General features: G+C 42.0%; 2 protein-coding genes across 11 annotated transcripts in view; both read left to right on the top strand.

Annotated features, from left to right (window-relative positions):
• Positions 1 to 1,913, top strand: part of IL21R (interleukin 21 receptor) — an 18,277-nt gene extending 16,364 nt beyond the window's left edge. For all 7 annotated transcript variants that reach the window (XM_019281514.2, XM_019281513.2, XM_019281515.2 and 4 more), the window contains one exon: positions 64 to 1,913. In XM_019281514.2, coding sequence (XP_019137059.1) covers positions 64 to 978 — 915 coding nt within the window. In that variant the 3' untranslated portion in view covers positions 979 to 1,913. The remainder of the gene's footprint in view (positions 1 to 63) is intronic.
• On the top strand, positions 1,765 to 16,666 carry LOC104684906 (interleukin-9 receptor-like). 4 transcript variants are annotated; one of them, XM_019281520.2, is made up of 10 exons: positions 1,775 to 1,853; positions 8,958 to 9,013; positions 10,397 to 10,487; positions 10,893 to 11,001; positions 12,277 to 12,470; positions 12,965 to 13,110; positions 13,449 to 13,623; positions 13,883 to 13,997; positions 15,042 to 15,126; positions 15,601 to 16,666. In XM_019281520.2, exons 3-10 carry the CDS (start codon positions 10,409 to 10,411, stop codon positions 16,138 to 16,140), a joined length of 1,443 nt encoding a protein of 480 aa, XP_019137065.2. In that variant the 5' UTR covers positions 1,775 to 1,853; positions 8,958 to 9,013; positions 10,397 to 10,408; the 3' UTR covers positions 16,141 to 16,666. The 4 variants fall into 4 exon arrangements, with proteins under 4 accessions (XP_019137067.2, XP_019137065.2, XP_039416200.1 ...); XM_019281522.2 differs by lacking the exon at positions 8,958 to 9,013 and having other exon boundaries at positions 1,765 to 1,853; XM_039560266.1 differs by lacking the exon at positions 1,775 to 1,853 and having other exon boundaries at positions 7,929 to 9,013.

Genomic DNA, 16,666 nt, shown 5'->3' with positions numbered 1-16,666 from the left:
TTTCTGTGGAACTTAAAACCTAGTGATGCTAACCTCTCTCTCCCTGTGTGTCCTTTTCTGCAGAAGTGGGTTGGTGCATCCCATATGAAAATGACCTTTGATTTCTTTGAATGGGGAATAGTCCTTCCAGAAGTCCTAGAAGTTTACACGATGCATCCTTCCAACAGCACCCCACAGGAAGAGTTGCATGAGCTGAGAAAGAATCTGCCTTGCAAGCCCTCTGTGTCTTGCCTGACTGTCCCAGGTCAAGATAGCCAGTCCCTGTGGTGTAGTGTAAACAGTAGTGGTGGGACTGAGGACCAGTCATATGGGCACTTGTCAATTGATACAGTGACTGTGGCTGATGAATTTACATCTTGTAACTGCCAGTGCAGCTGTAACCATGTGTACAGGGAACATGAGCATACCAACAAGGAAGATGATAGTGCTGGAGAACCTGCTTACCCCAAGGTTAACATTGATGAGGAAGACAGAAGGATATCCAGTGACTTGCATTTGGCCGATCTGAGCACACAGGACAAAATACTTGCTTCAGGCTCTGTGTCCACAGACCACCTGAGGAGCACAAGTGTCCCAGTCAACCAACAAGGAGAAAGGGGAGTGGAAGGAGGGGTGGGGAGCATCCTAGAAGCCCTTTGCTTGCAGCCTCATCAGTGGGATTTGGAAAATTCAGGTTCTCTACCTTCTCCTGATGGTGAAAGTGTTTCTTACAGTGAAGGCTCCTATGACTTCTTCCCTCACAATACAAGGCCTGGTGATAGTTACCCTTTGATCTGTGTAGATTTGGACACTATTGACAGTGGCTTTGTGGACTCAGACTGTGGAAGTCCAGTTGACTGTGAATTTGGGCAAAACAGTCAGACCATTTGTGGTCCCATCCCTCTTGAGCAGGAGGGACAAGACTTTCCGCGGAGCTACGTCAAGCAGTGGGTCTCCTGTCGCTCTGACAGCCCTGTCAGTGGGACAGAGACAAACTAAGGCCTTTGATGTTGCCTGGAGGAGTGTGGGGCCTTTTCCATAGTGTGCCAGGAGCAAAGTGTTAGCAAAATTCAGAAGAGAAACAAAGTTTACTTTGTGTAATCTCTATTGCACAAACTGAAACCTGTTAAGTCCACAGAAATATGCCTATTTCTATTGCCACTTATCCTATTAATGTCTCAAATTTGTTGTGATTGATTGTTCCTGGGTTTTGCTGGGGTTTGGGGATTTTAGAATCATAGATCAACCCTCCTTTATAATGTCAGAAAAAAAACCCAACTGTACCTTGAAAATTATTCTTTGGCTTATGTAGATGTGCAAAATTTTTTGCAGTAACCTTATAAAGAGTACAGAACTTTAGGTTATTTTCCCTGGTATTCTCACATGACTTGAGAGTTTGGCTGTGCACAGAACCTTAGAAACATAACCCATGGCAAGCATGTTTGCTACATTAAAGTTCCCCTACCCTTTCCAAGCAACATGTGATGTTCCTTTTCCTTCTACTGTCTTAGGCTCTTTAAACTCAGCTGTAGTAGTTTGTTAATTACAGAGGATTCCACACATGTCCATGGGGATCAAAACCAATTTTTATGTAATCACCACAGAAGTGTGTGTGCTGGAGACCAAGCACAACTCAGGTTTCAGAAGGACTTTGCCTTTCCAGGTGGAGTCTGCAAATGAAAAGTCTTCAAAACATAAAAAATTCTAAACAAACTCTTGCTATTAGGCTTTTCTATTGAGTCAGATTCTCTCCCTGCACTTTTCAAGCATATTAATTTAGCTGCTTTTAGAGTTATGCCAAAATTACTGAAATGTTGTCCTACCTAGATATGCCTGCTACTTCTGCCTTGGACTTGCTCTGCTGCAGTTAACAGGTCAGTAACACGAATTTTGAGCAATTTCTGCTAGCTAATAAAGCCAGATATGAAACTGCACTGTAACAGTGAATCTGTTTTTCTCTGACATCTCTGTATCTCTGATTTGTTCAGGATAATTGTCTTAAAAAGTCACTGTAATACTGAAATTGAATGTGAAGACCTTCATCTTGCATAGGCATGGTGCTACTAACCCATAGGCTGCTTGGTCCAGAAGGTCGTATCTTGAGAGAACCTTTGTGGTGAACAATGCATGTTTCCAGTGTAGTAGTAATCTGTTGTTCCTATGATACCAATAAACTCTCTTCCCTCACCTCCTCCTCTTACCTGAGACTATAGGCAACCCCACAGCTCCCTAAACAGAAGAGAGCACTGTAGTAAAGAGAAGGTATTTCTTTCATAGGTGAGTGCTGGGACAGTACTGCATTGCATCCACATCCTCTGGTTTGATTGTTCAGATACGCCATGGTATCTGCTATGTTGATTTTGGACCTACATGACTTAGTTTTGCCCATGTTGTTATTACTCCCTCAATACATCCCTTGCCCAGCAGTTTCCTGGGTACTGCTCTAAGATATATTAGCTTCTTTGGTCTTCCCTCCTTATCTTCCATTTTTCTTGTCATCTGCTGTGATTAAGCCATGGGAGGTGTTGTCTTCCTGTGCTGATGCATCTTCCCTGCTGCTCTACTGGTCCCTCACAGGCCCTCCACAAGGGGCGATCCTCTGCTGCCAACTCCACTGCCCTGATGAGCTGACTGCCCCACACTGTCCTACAAGGGCTGCTTGCATGATGATCATGTTGATGCAAATGTGTACTGGGCAGAAGCATTTCTGATGGTCTCAACACAAACTTCTGCAGCTTCATCTCACAGCTCTTTTGACTTCAGAAACTACACTGTGCTAACTGAGCCCACGCTGCTTAAGGGAGAAACTCGCTTGTTTTTCTGGGGCCCTTTATATCTCAGTTCTGTGTGCTCTTTGTTTCCGTTTGTATTGATGGCCCCAGAACTGCTGAAGGAGCTGTTTCTGTTATTGGAACACACTCTGGCTGTACATCTGATAGAAGTGGTGGTTTGCTGTTATGTTCAGCTGGAAGTTATCTCTGTTTACCCTAGGAGGCAGACTTCACGAACAAGTGTGCGGCACAAGGATATTAAAGTAAGGGAAGTTGTTCCCTTTGAAGCAAGCTGTAACAATTAAGCTTTTGGTCAGTGAGTTGTCACTGTGTTTGTGGAGGGGTTTGAGGTGGGGGGTTTTCAGTGCCTCTTATGAGCAAACTGCAAATGTCCCTGAACTAGCATTCTAATTTGGAAGTTTTTTTCCCCCCAGGAATGATAGGGTCAAAAAGCAGGTACTGGGAGAAGCACCACCATCTGTTCTGACGTACCAATTTGGAAATGTCCATCTACATTTCTGCATGGCCCTTGTCTCCCTGTCTCTTGGCCCCAGAAGCTGATATTGACACTGTTATTCAGCCTGGTCTTCGACTGCTTCTCTCTGTTCTCTGGCACTAGACTCATGTACAGGACTGACTTGATGCCTTCTGGCTGTAACACTGCCATTGCATCATTGCAGCTGGGCATGGGAAAATCTGTTCCTTATAGGAACTCTAGGACCAGGACAAGGAAGCACTGCAATGCTTGTTTGCCTTTGCTTCCAGAGCTGCCCTTTGAGCACAGTGCAGTAATTGGCTGTGGAAGAAGTACAGGATAGGGCAGCTCAGGGGTGCTGCAGGGCTCTGAGCACAGCTGGGCACAGGTCTTGGGTGGAAGCAGTTTTGCCCCACATTCAGACAGCACTAGGAAATTACTTTAAGTCGCTTAGAAAGCTCTTTTGTTGGCCTATTTATATAAAAGTTGCAAGCAGATACTTTTCTATTCGGCAAATTACTTGGCCTTTTAAATGTTAACCCTTTAGGAGAAATTCCTGTTTCTCCATGATTAATGAGAAATTACATATATAGTTACTTTAACTCAATCTGATAATCGGAGTAGTTTTTCATTGGTTCTTGAGATTATCTTTAAAATCAGGCGCAGTAAGCTCTGCTTTATTATGCCACTGCTGCTACTGCCTGATCATCAAACCACACTATCAAGGGACAGAAGCAGTGTGAAAAGCGACATTTCTTTTGAGCCGGTAAGACAGTTTAACATATTTCTGTTCTATGCATTCCAGTATGTAATGTTAGGGGACATCTACTGAGCTAAAATATTGAAAAATATTTTCTTTATGTAAATGTGGAATTCTATATTGTTTCTCGAACTAGGAACCTAGAACAAAAGAATGACCAGAAGTGTCTTTGCACTTTTGTTCTGATAGTTTGCTGAGCACAAAGTAACACTATTGCATTAATTCTGATGGATTGCGCTTGAAAGAAGGACCATCTTGAACAAGGTGCTCCCTCTGATTGCAAGAGATGAATGTAAAGGAATCCAGCCAAAGTAGTCAGTGTTTGGGACTTTGCAGACATAAACAAACTTTTAAAATGTGTGTGTATATATGTGTGTGTATGAATATTGCTTTATTGAAGTCATCCTTTGTAGCAGCTTTTTTCCTGGGATCCAAGTATATCAAATCTAGAAGTACATGGCTGTTTGTGGGCATCAAATTGTTGGGAAAATGGCTGTCCAAAGATGAAGAGAGAAAACGGCTGGTTATATGGGCTTCTCTCTCATAATCTATGCAGATAAGAAAATCCAACTACTTTTTCCTTATTCCCCGGGATAAGTCTCATGTGAGCCTGTTACGCGCATTTGATGTGCTTCTGTCAGACGTGCTTAGAGGCCTACATATTCAGAAGGTAGATAATGTATCACTAATTTTTCTTAAAGGACCTACAAAAATCTTTTCTTACAGGCAGCGATGATTGTTTACAATGGGTATCCCTCCAATTACATGTAGTAGCACAACAGATTGCTCTGGAGACTCTGCACTTTGGTTAATCTTAATGGATGAAGGGGTACATGAATGTTGGTACAGACATGCTATTGCCTGTCACTGTTTTACTTTTTTAGGTGCCAGTGTCCTGCCTTCTGTAGTGCCTGTTGGTGCTGCCTGGGGAAGAGATGTACGCAAAGGAAGGGATTATGGCCAAGGGAGAGCAGGTCATTTATAACTAGTTGCTAAGATGTAAGGAACAGAAACTGAGCATTCAAGGGTCCAGGTCTGCTGTGTCTGCTCCCACTGTGCACCACTTGTTGTATCATAGAATCCTGGAATGGCTTTGGTTAGAAGGGATCTTCAAACCCTCTGCCATGGACCTCAACACCTTCCGCTAGACCAGGTTGCTCCAAGCCCCATCCAAGCTGGCCTGGAAGACCTCCAGGGATGGGGTAGGGATGTCTTTTCTGGACAGCCTGTTCTAGTGTCTCATTGACCTCACAGGGAAAAATTTCTGCCCAGTACCCCATGTAACCCTGCCCTCTGCTTGTTGGAAGCCATTCCCCCTTGCCCCATGACTACATGTCCATCTCCAGCTTTCTTATACCTCTTTTATGTACTGGAAGGGGCTCTAAATTCTCCCTGGAGCCTTCTCTTCTCCAAGCTGACCAAGCCCAGCTCTCTCATCCTATTTCCATAGCAGAGGGGCTCCAGTTCTCTGATCATTTTTGTGGCTTCCTCCAGACTTGCTCTAGCAACTCCATGTCTTTCTTATGTTGAAGACCCCAGAACTGGACACAGTACTGCAAGTGGGGGTCTCACAAGCGCAGAGTAGAGAGGTAGAATCCCCTCCCTTAACGTGCTGGTCATGCTGCTTTTGATGAAGTCCAGGATATGACGGGCTTTCTGGGCTGCAAGCATGCATTGCTAGATCATGTCGAGTGTCTTGTTAACATCAGTATCTTGCTCTGGGAGTGAGAATGAACAAAATACATTTTGAAAGAGTCCAGAGCCACTGCCAAATCAGAGCCTGAAGCTTCTGACTTCCTCTAAGATTTAGGTGAGCGTAAAAAACCATGTGAATGAGCTGCAACAAGAAAAAATTACACAGATTAAGAAATATACTTTATATAAAAGTTGATGTCAGAAGAGGAATAAAACATATGACTCCTGGCTGGCTGCTGTGGTCTGGCACATAATATCACATGTATCAAAGGATACCCAAGCATGTTGAAGAATCTTATGCATACATCTCCACGTGAAATCCTTGCTCATGCTCTTATATGATACTTCATGTTTTATCAGGCCTTTGTAAACCTGATCTTACTTGTAGTCATCCAAAAGTCAGAGACACAAAGATCTTTTTTGTGTTCATCCCTTTGAGCCCATTACATTTATCTGTACAATTCTTCTATCTCTCTTTCTCTATCTCATCAAGCACAAGTTTCTTGTCCCCACTTTTAAAGTCACTGACAGACTCTTCTTGTCCTCTTGTCATCTCTCACTTCCCCATCTGGAAGTTAACTCTATGATGTCAGCTCCCACCTCCCACTAGATCATTAAATCTACTTCTCCTAATCATCCTCCATGCTACTGCTTACACATTGAAGGCACTGCTTACAATTCTCTTGGGCTACATCAACCTCATTCTTCAAGTCTCCCTGTAAAGGTCTGCTTTACAGAGTTTCTAAAACCTAGATTATATCTGGGCTACCCACATGCTGACACTGTGTTGTCAACTGCTTGTACTACTTCCCCTCTCAGTGGTATCCATCAAATAATTTATTTTACCTTACAAATTCTTACAGGAAAATGTTTTTTTATTATGTGTTCAACTGGACCCCAAATTGGGAAGTTAACAGGTTTAGCAATAACAGTCAATCATCTGTCTTTCTATTAATAAGCAGTTGAGAGCATTTGGAAAATGTGTTGTACAAATTCTGGCTAAAATTACTTAAAATTGCTTTTGGGAAGTGGAGGCAGGAACCACAGGAGGGGAGGGGAAAGGCACAGCTCATTTCCTCGAGAAGAAAACAGGCAGAAACATACAGAAAGGATGGAACCACCATTGCAACCAGCTTGAGACCACCTTGGAAATCAAGGTCACTACCACCTCCTGGTGCCAATCGATTGCTGGCAACATACCTGGTGTATCATTTCAGGGCATCATCTCAGACATTTTGTCTCTCCCCTGCAGAGCGAAGGTGGTTCTCCCTTCTTGACACTACGGCTTTTCTGCCTTCACCCACAACTTTGCAGTGTTGCAGAAACTGGACATTAGAACACAAGAAAGCAGCAAGCAGTCTGGTCCCCAAGACATCTGACTAAGAAGTTGATTTGTCTTCCACTGCTAGCATCTGCTAGCATCAGCTGTGCTGCTAGAACTGGACTTCCATCTGAGCTAATAGGATTTTTTATTCTTTTTAAGATACCTAACCAAGATCTATAGACTACAGGTCTTGCATATGTTTAGGCAAGAGGTTTCAGCAATAAAGATAGATCCCTTTTGTACAAATTCTTCACTTGTTTCTGCCTAATTGTATCTACCTTCAGTGTCCAGCTACTGGATTCTTTCCATTTCTCTCTTGTAGATTTAAAAAAGAAAAAAAGAAAAGAAAATATTTTTCTCCTACCTGAAATGATCTTCTCATGTAAGATACTTATGGCTGGTGTGAAATGACTACTTAGCCTTTCCTTCGCTTAAGTTAAAGAGATTCACTTGGTCTTTAATTGTTGATTTCTGAGTAAAGTTCTCCAGGACTATATTGTTCTTATAGCCCTTTTCAGAACCATTTTCATATTGACAGCAATTTTTTTTTTAAAGTGTTGATTCCAACAGAAGAAACTAATTAATGGTGTTAAAAATGCTACGTGTAGCTGCAATAACTTTTCTTTTAATTAATATATATCCACAGTCTGTATGTTAGCTCCTCTAATTGCATTAATGTGCTGCAGAATCTCACTCAGCTGGTTATGTGCTATTTCCTGAAGTTATTTTTTGATAAGTCTTTCAGAATTCAGTGTTACATGGCCTACTTATGACTAACATTTATGGCTTCTAACACAAAAATTTGCATTTAAACATGTTGTATTTGTTTCCAGGTGAGCTAGAGAGCCAGAAATATCTGCCACATTTCAAACATTGCAGAACTGAACAAAGAACTACGGGGGGGGGGGGTGGTGTGTGGAGGGGTTTATCAAATTAGTAGCAATTACCTGGAAACGTTCTGTCCTGGTTTACTTATCTTGACCTCAGTTTGTTTGTTTGTGTGCCTGAACAAGTTCTTGTAAGCATATGTATAATTCTACTTAATGCAGCTCTCTCTATTTCATATTTAGTCAGTATTACTGTATTTATCACAGGGATCATAAGCAAACCTGATTAGAATGATAAGCAGGAGAGGCTTCATGCCTCCCAGCCTCCCTCAGCTAAAATCAGCTAATGGTGACGCTTCCTCTCGACAACCCCCACTCTGAAGAAAGTCTGCAGCAAAACAGGATATTTATGAAAAACCCGTAAATGAAGAGGTGGTGAAGTAAAAGCCAGAAATACTCCTTTTCTCTTGATCAGTTCCTGAAACATCGTAATTATTTTACAATTTAATTCAGACAAGGGACACTATAGGCAGGCATAATCACATGCAAGAAGTTATACGTGGATGCTGCTGTCTAGCTTTGTGAAATTCATGACTGGAAGGATATTCTTGGTCATGGATCAGATAATTTAATCTCTTCAGTAAAACAATCCTAACGATTATTATTAATCCTAATGATTACATTACAGTCCTTGCTAAGCATAGGCTTTTTCTTGCTCACTTCTATTCAAGACTTCTTCAGACTCTTTGTTGGTTAGAAGTCACAATCTTATTCTATAGCCAGGCTATATCCGCTTGGTCCTGTGCTAATGCTGTACTTATTGTTTCTCCTATGCTGACACTCTTCCCCTTTTCCCCAAGTTCTTCTGAAAGAGAGATCATAATCTCTGGCAAGTTTTGTTTGGTATTTTTTTCTTTTTTCTTTTTTTTTCTGATAATAACTAACTCAGGCTCTTTTGAGACAGAACATTACCCCACCCTCTTGCTACCCCAGCTGTAAAGCTCAGTTCAGTGTCTGTGCAAACATTGTTCCTTCAATTTTTTTTTAATTTTTCAAGAAACTGTTTTTGTTTATACTGATTAGTGGTCTCTGTCTACAAACTCACTCCAAGTTTTCTGGGTTTCAGGCTCCTTGGAGCAGCACTCTCCTTGCAGTGGTGCTGGGCTCATTTGCTCTGTTCAGGTAACAGCAAATAATGCAAACTGGAAACACCTTTTTGAAACACCACATATTGCTGAATAGATCAGGTCCATATTCTTCATATTAAGTGTATTCTTCATATTAAGTGCCATAAAATCATCAAATCAGAAACTTTTAGTGAAAAAGTATAATTTTAAATTAAAACTTCATCAGGAGACAATTCAGAGAATGGAATTTTTTGTTAAAAAGAAAGAGAGTGAGCCCAGCATAACCTTGTAGAAATATAGTGTTCCATATTGCAGAAGATACACTTCAATCATCCTTACATAACCCTTCAGGATTAGAATGCTCAGAGACAAACATGCTCTATTGCTATGATTCTCTCCAAGTATCTGGTTTTGACTATGGTCAGAAACAGGATTTGGGGAAGCATGAACATTGGTTCCAACCCACTGTGGCTCTCTGCTGCTCTTAAATTGTCATGAACCAGATGACAAAAATGCAGGAAGAAGGAAAGAAGGACCCACACCTTCTCCCACCCTCAATCAAATTGCAGGAATTGTAGATTTCCTTTCAGGCAGCTGGTGCTTTAGTGCAAAGTACTATTTACTGCCATAAGAAGAACAGTTCCTATAGAAGAAATGATACAGCTGAGTTGTTGCCCTCTCTGACAGATTCAAGATCAGCTTTTGTCAGGCTGGCAGAAGACTGCAGCTAATGCTTTGTCTTGGGGTGACCTTACGATGTGTATCCCATATTGCTGCCCGTGCCCAGAAATTAATTCCTGTGCCTTTCTATGCCTCTAAACTGAGCCTGAGGGGGGAAGGAAAAAACTGAGCAAAACTTTTTCAAAGCAGTTTGCAGTTTGTTCAAGGTCACACACAGATAGCAATCGGTTTCCCAGCTGCGGCAGGGGAGGGAGGAAGCACCCGGCTGGCTGCGCCCAGGACAGTTTTTTTGGCCAGTGGTTCAGCTGCTTTGTTCTCCGGAGAGAGACTGAGAATTGAATTTTTCCTTCTCCGGAATTTCGGATTTTCTCCCTTTTCTACTGGACTGCTTGATTGCTTTAACATCAGAGCACATCAGGAGGACTTTCCACCGGGCACAGAGGGCCTGGCCCTGGCCCAAGCCCCAGCTCCGAGGAGACCAAAGGGAGGACTCTAACGCTTTCCCAGGTTTTTCCTCTACAGCGAAAGATTTTACCATTTAACATTATTTTCCTTTCCCGTGTGTTTGTTAAATAAATAGTTTTATCTTCTTCACTTTCCTTTGAGGAAAATTTTTTTTTTCCCGAACCTGGTGGGGGAGGGGTGATTGTGCCTTCTCTCAGAGGGTATATTTCTAAATTTGGCCAAACCAGAACCAATCTTCAATCTGCTGGTAGAAATACTGACAGAACTGCTCTTAACAATGATTCTGTTTTAGATACTATCTGGAATGGGAGGAGTTGTGTGGCAGTTGGGCCTCCAGCTGTGCATTGCTGCTGCACTGGTCTTTGGTGGAGGAAGAAGGAGAGGTAAGAGGAGATCTGGAATAGGTCCACTGTACAAAGACAGGTACACGCCTGTGCTAATTTTCCATTCACAGACCCTTCAGTATGCAATACAAGATCTTGTGACTGCCCTTTCCCAGGTCCCAGGAACCAGTACAGCTGGCTGGCAATGCCAGGCTTAGGGGACTAAGCACATACTGTAAAAGCTGGGCACCAGAAAAAGTGTAGCCACTGCCCAAGGTCCCTGCTCTAAGATCTCACATTCATCTCATGGAGTGAAGTGTGTTACAACAGAATAACAACATGATGAGGAAGATTAGATGCAGTGTCAGCAAAGGAAGTAGCAGCAAGTAATGCATTTATTTGATGTACTGAGCCGGGCATCATCCAGTGATACATGAATCCAGTTCTGGTCTCCTTTCTCTGCAGAGCTCTCTGGCAGCCTGAGCTGCCTGAATAACTACGTGACTACTGTGAGCTGCATGTGGGTAACGGAGAAGCCCGTGGGTGATGGACCTTTCCACCTGCATTTCACGAAGTAAGACACCAAGAGCTGTCTGTGGCAGCCCCAGCCCTGCATGGGCAGGACAGCACTGAGAAGCAGAGATGGGGCCCAGCTGTGGGCTTTGCTCCCTCCACAGCAGACCTGTGGCACAGCTAGTTCTGCCACCCCATCATTCCAGACGTGGGCTGCCTCAGAAGCTGCTCTCTTTTGTGGTCCTGCAGCCTCAGGGGCTGCTGCAAAGGTCCACCACATATGGCTGCATGATCTGTCAGCTATGGGCTCTCCATCTGTTCAGAGAACCCTTCTGGCAGGCATCTCAGCGCAGAGAACCTTCCCTTCCAGCCTCTGGTCCCCATGACCTGGGAACTTCCAGAGCCCATCCTACATAAAGCTGCCTAACCAACTTCTAATAATTTCTTTCCTTTTTGCCTAGAAATTAAACACTTAATGGTTTAATCTATGTTAGTAAATATATAAATACAAGTCCACTGAGTTATAAGCTTTAATAAGAGATTTAGAATATTACCTGAATAGTTTTTCTTCTAATAGAAGAAACCGGATAAATAGTTTGCTAACTAATAGGATAATTTAAGATGAATATGTTTAGGTTATGTAGTAACATTGTCTTGACCACCAGTAACTACTACATGAGGGTAAGCCACTCTGACATTAGATGCCTCACATTCTGCTACAGTTGAGTAAAAAATAGCCTAACTCTTATTAACACTGGATTTTATACTCTTATTAATAATACTCTTATTAATACAGAAAGATGGGCAAGCTGATAAACTGCTCTTCCAGTTTCTTGTGGGATCACATGCAATGTGAAAAAATTACCAATAAATGGCTAAACCACACAAAGACAAACCAACTTCCAACACGTTTTGCTGTCAGTACTGGTTTGTTTGTAGTGAAAGAGGACTCAATGTACAGCTTATTGTTACCTCCGTGCTATGCACTTGTAACCAACTGTCCATCTACTCCTTCCCCCCTACCCACCTGCTTTCCTGCAGTGACAGCAGCCCTCTCAGAGGGAGCAGGGAACAGCTATTGGGTGCTGTGTACAACTTGTGTGAGATCTAGTGCTCTCAGCAGTAAGGTTATGAAGGTTATGAAGGTGCCTCCTTCCTCCCTATCCAGCCCTGCCATCCCGCCAGCTTTTGGATTGCTGGTTTGCTTGCTGTCTGCACTAAATAGGTTCATGGTCTTCCAGAGTGTTGTGGTGTGCTAAGCTGCCACACATCCATAAACTGAAAAGCACTTAATTGTATGACTTAAAAGAAACTTTCAGCCTTTTTATTCTTCTAGCCTCTGGTCAAAGGGCCACAACGCCAGCTGCAAACTGACTGCCACAGCGAGCACACAGAATCAGTACCACTGCACAATTCATTTAGCCAACCAGATCTTGGAAACAGATGGTTATAGAGTCTCTCTCCAAGGAAACTTTTTTGGACATAATCACACATACATGACCTTTCCAGAGTACAATCCCCGCAAACACAGTAAGTATGAACCAGGGCAGCTGTGAGCTCAGGCTCTGCCCAGAAGCTCCAGGATAGGTCTGATATGCTGTCTAACAAAGGATGTCTCAAAGATAGCAAGTGAAAACAATGAAAACAAGCAAGACTGCCCATCCCCAGAGAGTGCACTGTGTGAACTGCACCAGTAAGGATGCAGTCACTGAGTCTCTCCATCCTGACTTTTCCCAGACTTCAGAGAGGGCTGGCTCTGGAGCACCATTCAAGAATACTTCTCATCTGCATCATGGTTTCTTGTGCCCTGGGTAATTTGCAATTGGATTGCCTCAATGAGTTATCATTAATTTACATCAGATCTGTAGCTGTTCCGATCCTGTAAGCTAATTTGGTCTACTGCTAGTGTTAGTATCCCTCTTTAGACCCAGCTTTATCTTCCATGACTTCAGTCACCCTAATATCATGCATTTTCTTTTGTGGTGTCCCAAATACCATGAAAAACACTCCTCCTCTATTTGCAGTAAAACTTGATCCACCTTTGGACATCCAGAGCAACACCACTGCCAGCAAGTGCCAGATATGGTGGAGTGTATGGAATGTGCCTTGGTACCTCGCTGAAATTCTCCAATATGAGTTGCAGTATAAGGAGTACAGCATGTCCTGGGAGGTAACTGGATGAGGCATATGGTGATCCTGCCTTGTTCTTTGGGTACAACGGCCTTGCCACTCAGCTCAGGGCTCTCCACCAGGTGACTTAAGCCGGCCTCTCTAGTTTCCTATATTAAGGCTGAGAGATTTTACATAAAACATCAATACTGAAGTTCAATAACTCTTCCTCATGAACCCTGCAGAAGTCATCCATCATCATGTAGGCCCTCTTCTTGCATCTAAGAAAAGAAAATCTGGAAAAGAAAAGAGAAGGGAAAAAACAACAAAAAAAGAGTATTTAAAAGACTATCCTTTTGCCCAGTCTCATTAACAGCAATGCTTTGTAATACTTTGCAGGTTGCATTGAACAAGACACTACCCAGTTCACTGCCACAGGTTGAAATTGAAGCCACAGAGCTCCGCAGTGGCATTGCTTATGCTGCAAGAGTTCGCTGCAAAGTTTCTGAAAATGAGAATTCATACCACAGTCAGTGGAGTGAGTGGAGCCAGACAACACTGTTTCAAAGAGCAGGTACAAAGAATGTTGTTTTCATCTTATTTCATTTCTTTTCATGTCCATGTTCCAAAAAAAAAAAAAAAGAAGGTACATGGTAAAATGAAGCTTTTCAAATCAGAACTAGCTTTATTCAAATATTCATAGCCAAATTACTTTCCTTAAGGCCTTTAGCTACAAATGAAAAGCTGTTTCATTTGTAGTGCTTGGTTATTTGGGGTTCTATCTTGACTTCCAGAATTTTTATTAAAAATTTTTGTGCTGATTCTTTTCCTAGATGTCCTAAAATTCTCTGAAAAGATTCTAAATACCAAAACTATGCAGTTCTTATTAATTCCTCTGAGTTTTGGCACTCTACTGTATTTATTCTGGAGCTGCAAGATTTCCTCAAGGTATGTGATTTTCATTAAGTTTCCCTTATATTCCCTTGATATTTATGGCCTGAAAAGGGTAAATCGAGACTCATTATACCCCTTTTCCTTCCTGTTTCTGCTGCACAAACTCAGTCATTTCCAAAAGGTCTTTTGACAATATTGGAACGTGCCACGTTCCTTGGCTGGTGATAGTTAATGACCCACTATACAGTCCTTAAGGAGACCAAAGTACCTTTGGGACTCCCAAATTCGGCTACAGCCCAAGGATGATGGTCTCTTGGAGTTAAAGAAATTTAAGCCCATGGAAATTTTTGAAGTTTCATGTAGATAAATTAAAAGTGCAAGTACACAGCAATCCATAAAGGTGGTTAAACTGATGTCAATGTTAAGCTACTTGTTACATTCCTGGCAGGAGTCAGTAGGTAAAATACCAATATAGGCAAATTAAACTGACTCCAATTCATTTGAGACCATGTTGTACAGAGAAAAAGGTGGTTTTAGAACCTTGGTTCAACCATCCTCTGCAATTTTTTACGCTGGCAGAGCATAGGTAAATCTCCTACTACTGCTTTCTTTTTTGCCTTGACATACATTATTATGCTCCATATACACATCATTCTTAGAGAAACAGAATACATGATGTCCATGCAATAAAATATTTTTACAGGATAGACTCTATTAAAGGGCAAGGATGTCTGCAAGAATTTCTCTGTTTAAATGTAATGAAACTAGAACTCTTTAAAACACTTTCAGAAACAGTGGTTTAGATCAAGTAAGATGATAAACAAATGCTTAAACAGCTCAGTGCATATAATGAGTAATAGACTAGTATATTAAGTTTGTTGCATATTCCTAAGAAACTTACGGGAGTGTGCTTCAGCTTAAACATTAAATGCATGCACAGGTGGCAGACAAGCAGTTGCATGAGAAGTCAGAAATTATGATGAGTGGGCCTCTTGTGCAATCTTACTAACATAAGTGTGTGGGGGGGTTCATCTAACCAGTATCATGGAGACAAAATACAGAAAAACTGTCCCTTTAAGTGTTGTTTTCTCACTTCAGGGCAAAAAGCCTCACCTGCTTTAGCATTCCCACGCCAGCTGCTTTCTTTCAGCCACTCTATAGTTTGCACAATGGGAATTTTAAGGTAAGAAATAAATTTCACTTCTTTCTTATGACCCTCAGTTCATGACAGGAGGATTTTTTTTTTTCTGGGATTAATCGTTCTAGCAGAATTACATGGTTCTGATCTTCCTGAGAGTTTATAGTTTCACCGTTTCCTGCTTCCACATTCCAGCTAACCACCAGAGCTTCTGTCCAGCTTCTTGCTCCTTAGAAGTGGAGCTCCTCCAGTGACTCCCAGCTCAGACTGAATGCAAAAGGTGCACCCTTTCAAAACCAAAGAAATACCAGCAGCTTGCATTATATTCTGGTGGTGTAATCTTGTAAAAATTCTTGTAAAATTTTGTGGAATTAGCAGCTAGGTTTTTTATCCTATTACTCTAACTTAGCCTGTTGGATTTACACTAAACATTTGGGTTATTGCGCCAAAGCCATAAAGAAAGAAGAGTTATTTTGGAATAACTGCAAAATGACCCCACCTTACTGATGTTTTCATTAGGAGTGGGTTGGACCAAACGAGGCTTGTAGCCAACTTGAAAGAGAAGAGGCCAGCAATTCAAGCAAAGTGAATGCAGATAGAATTTCTGATCCAAACACCCAAGAACTGATTTCCCAAATCTCATTGAAACCTACAGAAAGCACAGTTCTGGTTACTGCAGAAGAGAACTTTGAATTTACCTTGGGTCCAAGCCAGCAGTATGTCCCCAGCAGGTACATAAGAGCAGAAGAGATTGAGTTGAGGCCAGGACTATTGTTTGCACCAAGCCATGATGATGATACCATTGGCCTGAAAATCTCTGAAATAATTAAAGACAACCTTGAGAGCCCTAGTGTTGGAAAGAATTATCCCTCTCACTCACAGCATGGAAAGGATGACTTTCTCATGCTTCAAGAATCCTTGGGGATAGCAGATGTGTCCTTCAGTGGTAGTGACTATTGTACTTTGTGTGACAATGATACCACAGGAGGTTTGATTCCTGCTGAACTACTGAAGCTTTCCAATGGCAATAGTCGTGTTAAACACCAGAAAGATCAGTGACCTTCCGTGAGGAATACTGCCTATGAAGTTCCTTGTGCTCTCAGATCACCTCCCAACACTGTCCTTCCAAGCAGCTTAAATGGTGACTGTGCAAACAGTTTCTAACATGTATGATTTAAAAATAAATCCTCAATTTGTGTACTTCAGAAGAAGATTGTGACTAAGTCCTCTGTCTAGCAAATACTCCCACTAAAGGCATGGCAAAGCCTGACTCCAGCACCATTTGCGGTCCCAGAGACACACGACTGTGCTCTTCCCTACATTAACCTCCTGGCTGCAAGATCCAGTAACCCTCTTGTCTAAGGAGGAAGCAGCAGACCTGCTGTTTTCCTCAGGAAGAGCTATTGGAATTGTGTGCCTCTTGGAAGCAGAAATATTTGCAATGTGATGAGCCATGATTGAAACTCCATCATTTTGTAAAAACTATGCATGATTTTTCATAAAATAATGAGAAACTATTTTTGCTTAAGAAGGAAATTCTGCTTCTTAATATGATATTGATGAATTAAAAGAGTTCCTGATTTGA

The sequence above is a fragment of the Corvus cornix genome, chromosome 14 (assembly GCF_000738735.6).
Source record: "Corvus cornix cornix isolate S_Up_H32 chromosome 14, ASM73873v5, whole genome shotgun sequence".
In the NCBI taxonomy this organism is placed as follows: Eukaryota; Metazoa; Chordata; class Aves; order Passeriformes; family Corvidae; genus Corvus; species Corvus cornix.
Note: the sequence above shows the minus strand (reverse complement) of the source record. Positions and strands in the feature narration are given on the sequence as shown.

What these genes read in the sequence shown, in the direction of transcription:
- LOC104684906 (XM_019281522.2), top strand. Translation starts at nt 10,409, where the DNA reads ATGGGAGGAGTTGTGTGGCAGTTGGGCCTCCAGCTGTGCATTGCTGCT. An exon ending in TTCCACCTGCATTTCACGAA is followed by an intron (nt 11,002 to 12,276) that starts GTAAGACACCAA and finishes TTATTCTTCTAG; the next exon opens with CCTCTGGTCAAAGGGCCACA. An exon ending in AGTACAGCATGTCCTGGGAG is followed by an intron (nt 13,111 to 13,448) that starts GTAACTGGATGA and finishes AATACTTTGCAG; the next exon opens with GTTGCATTGAACAAGACACT.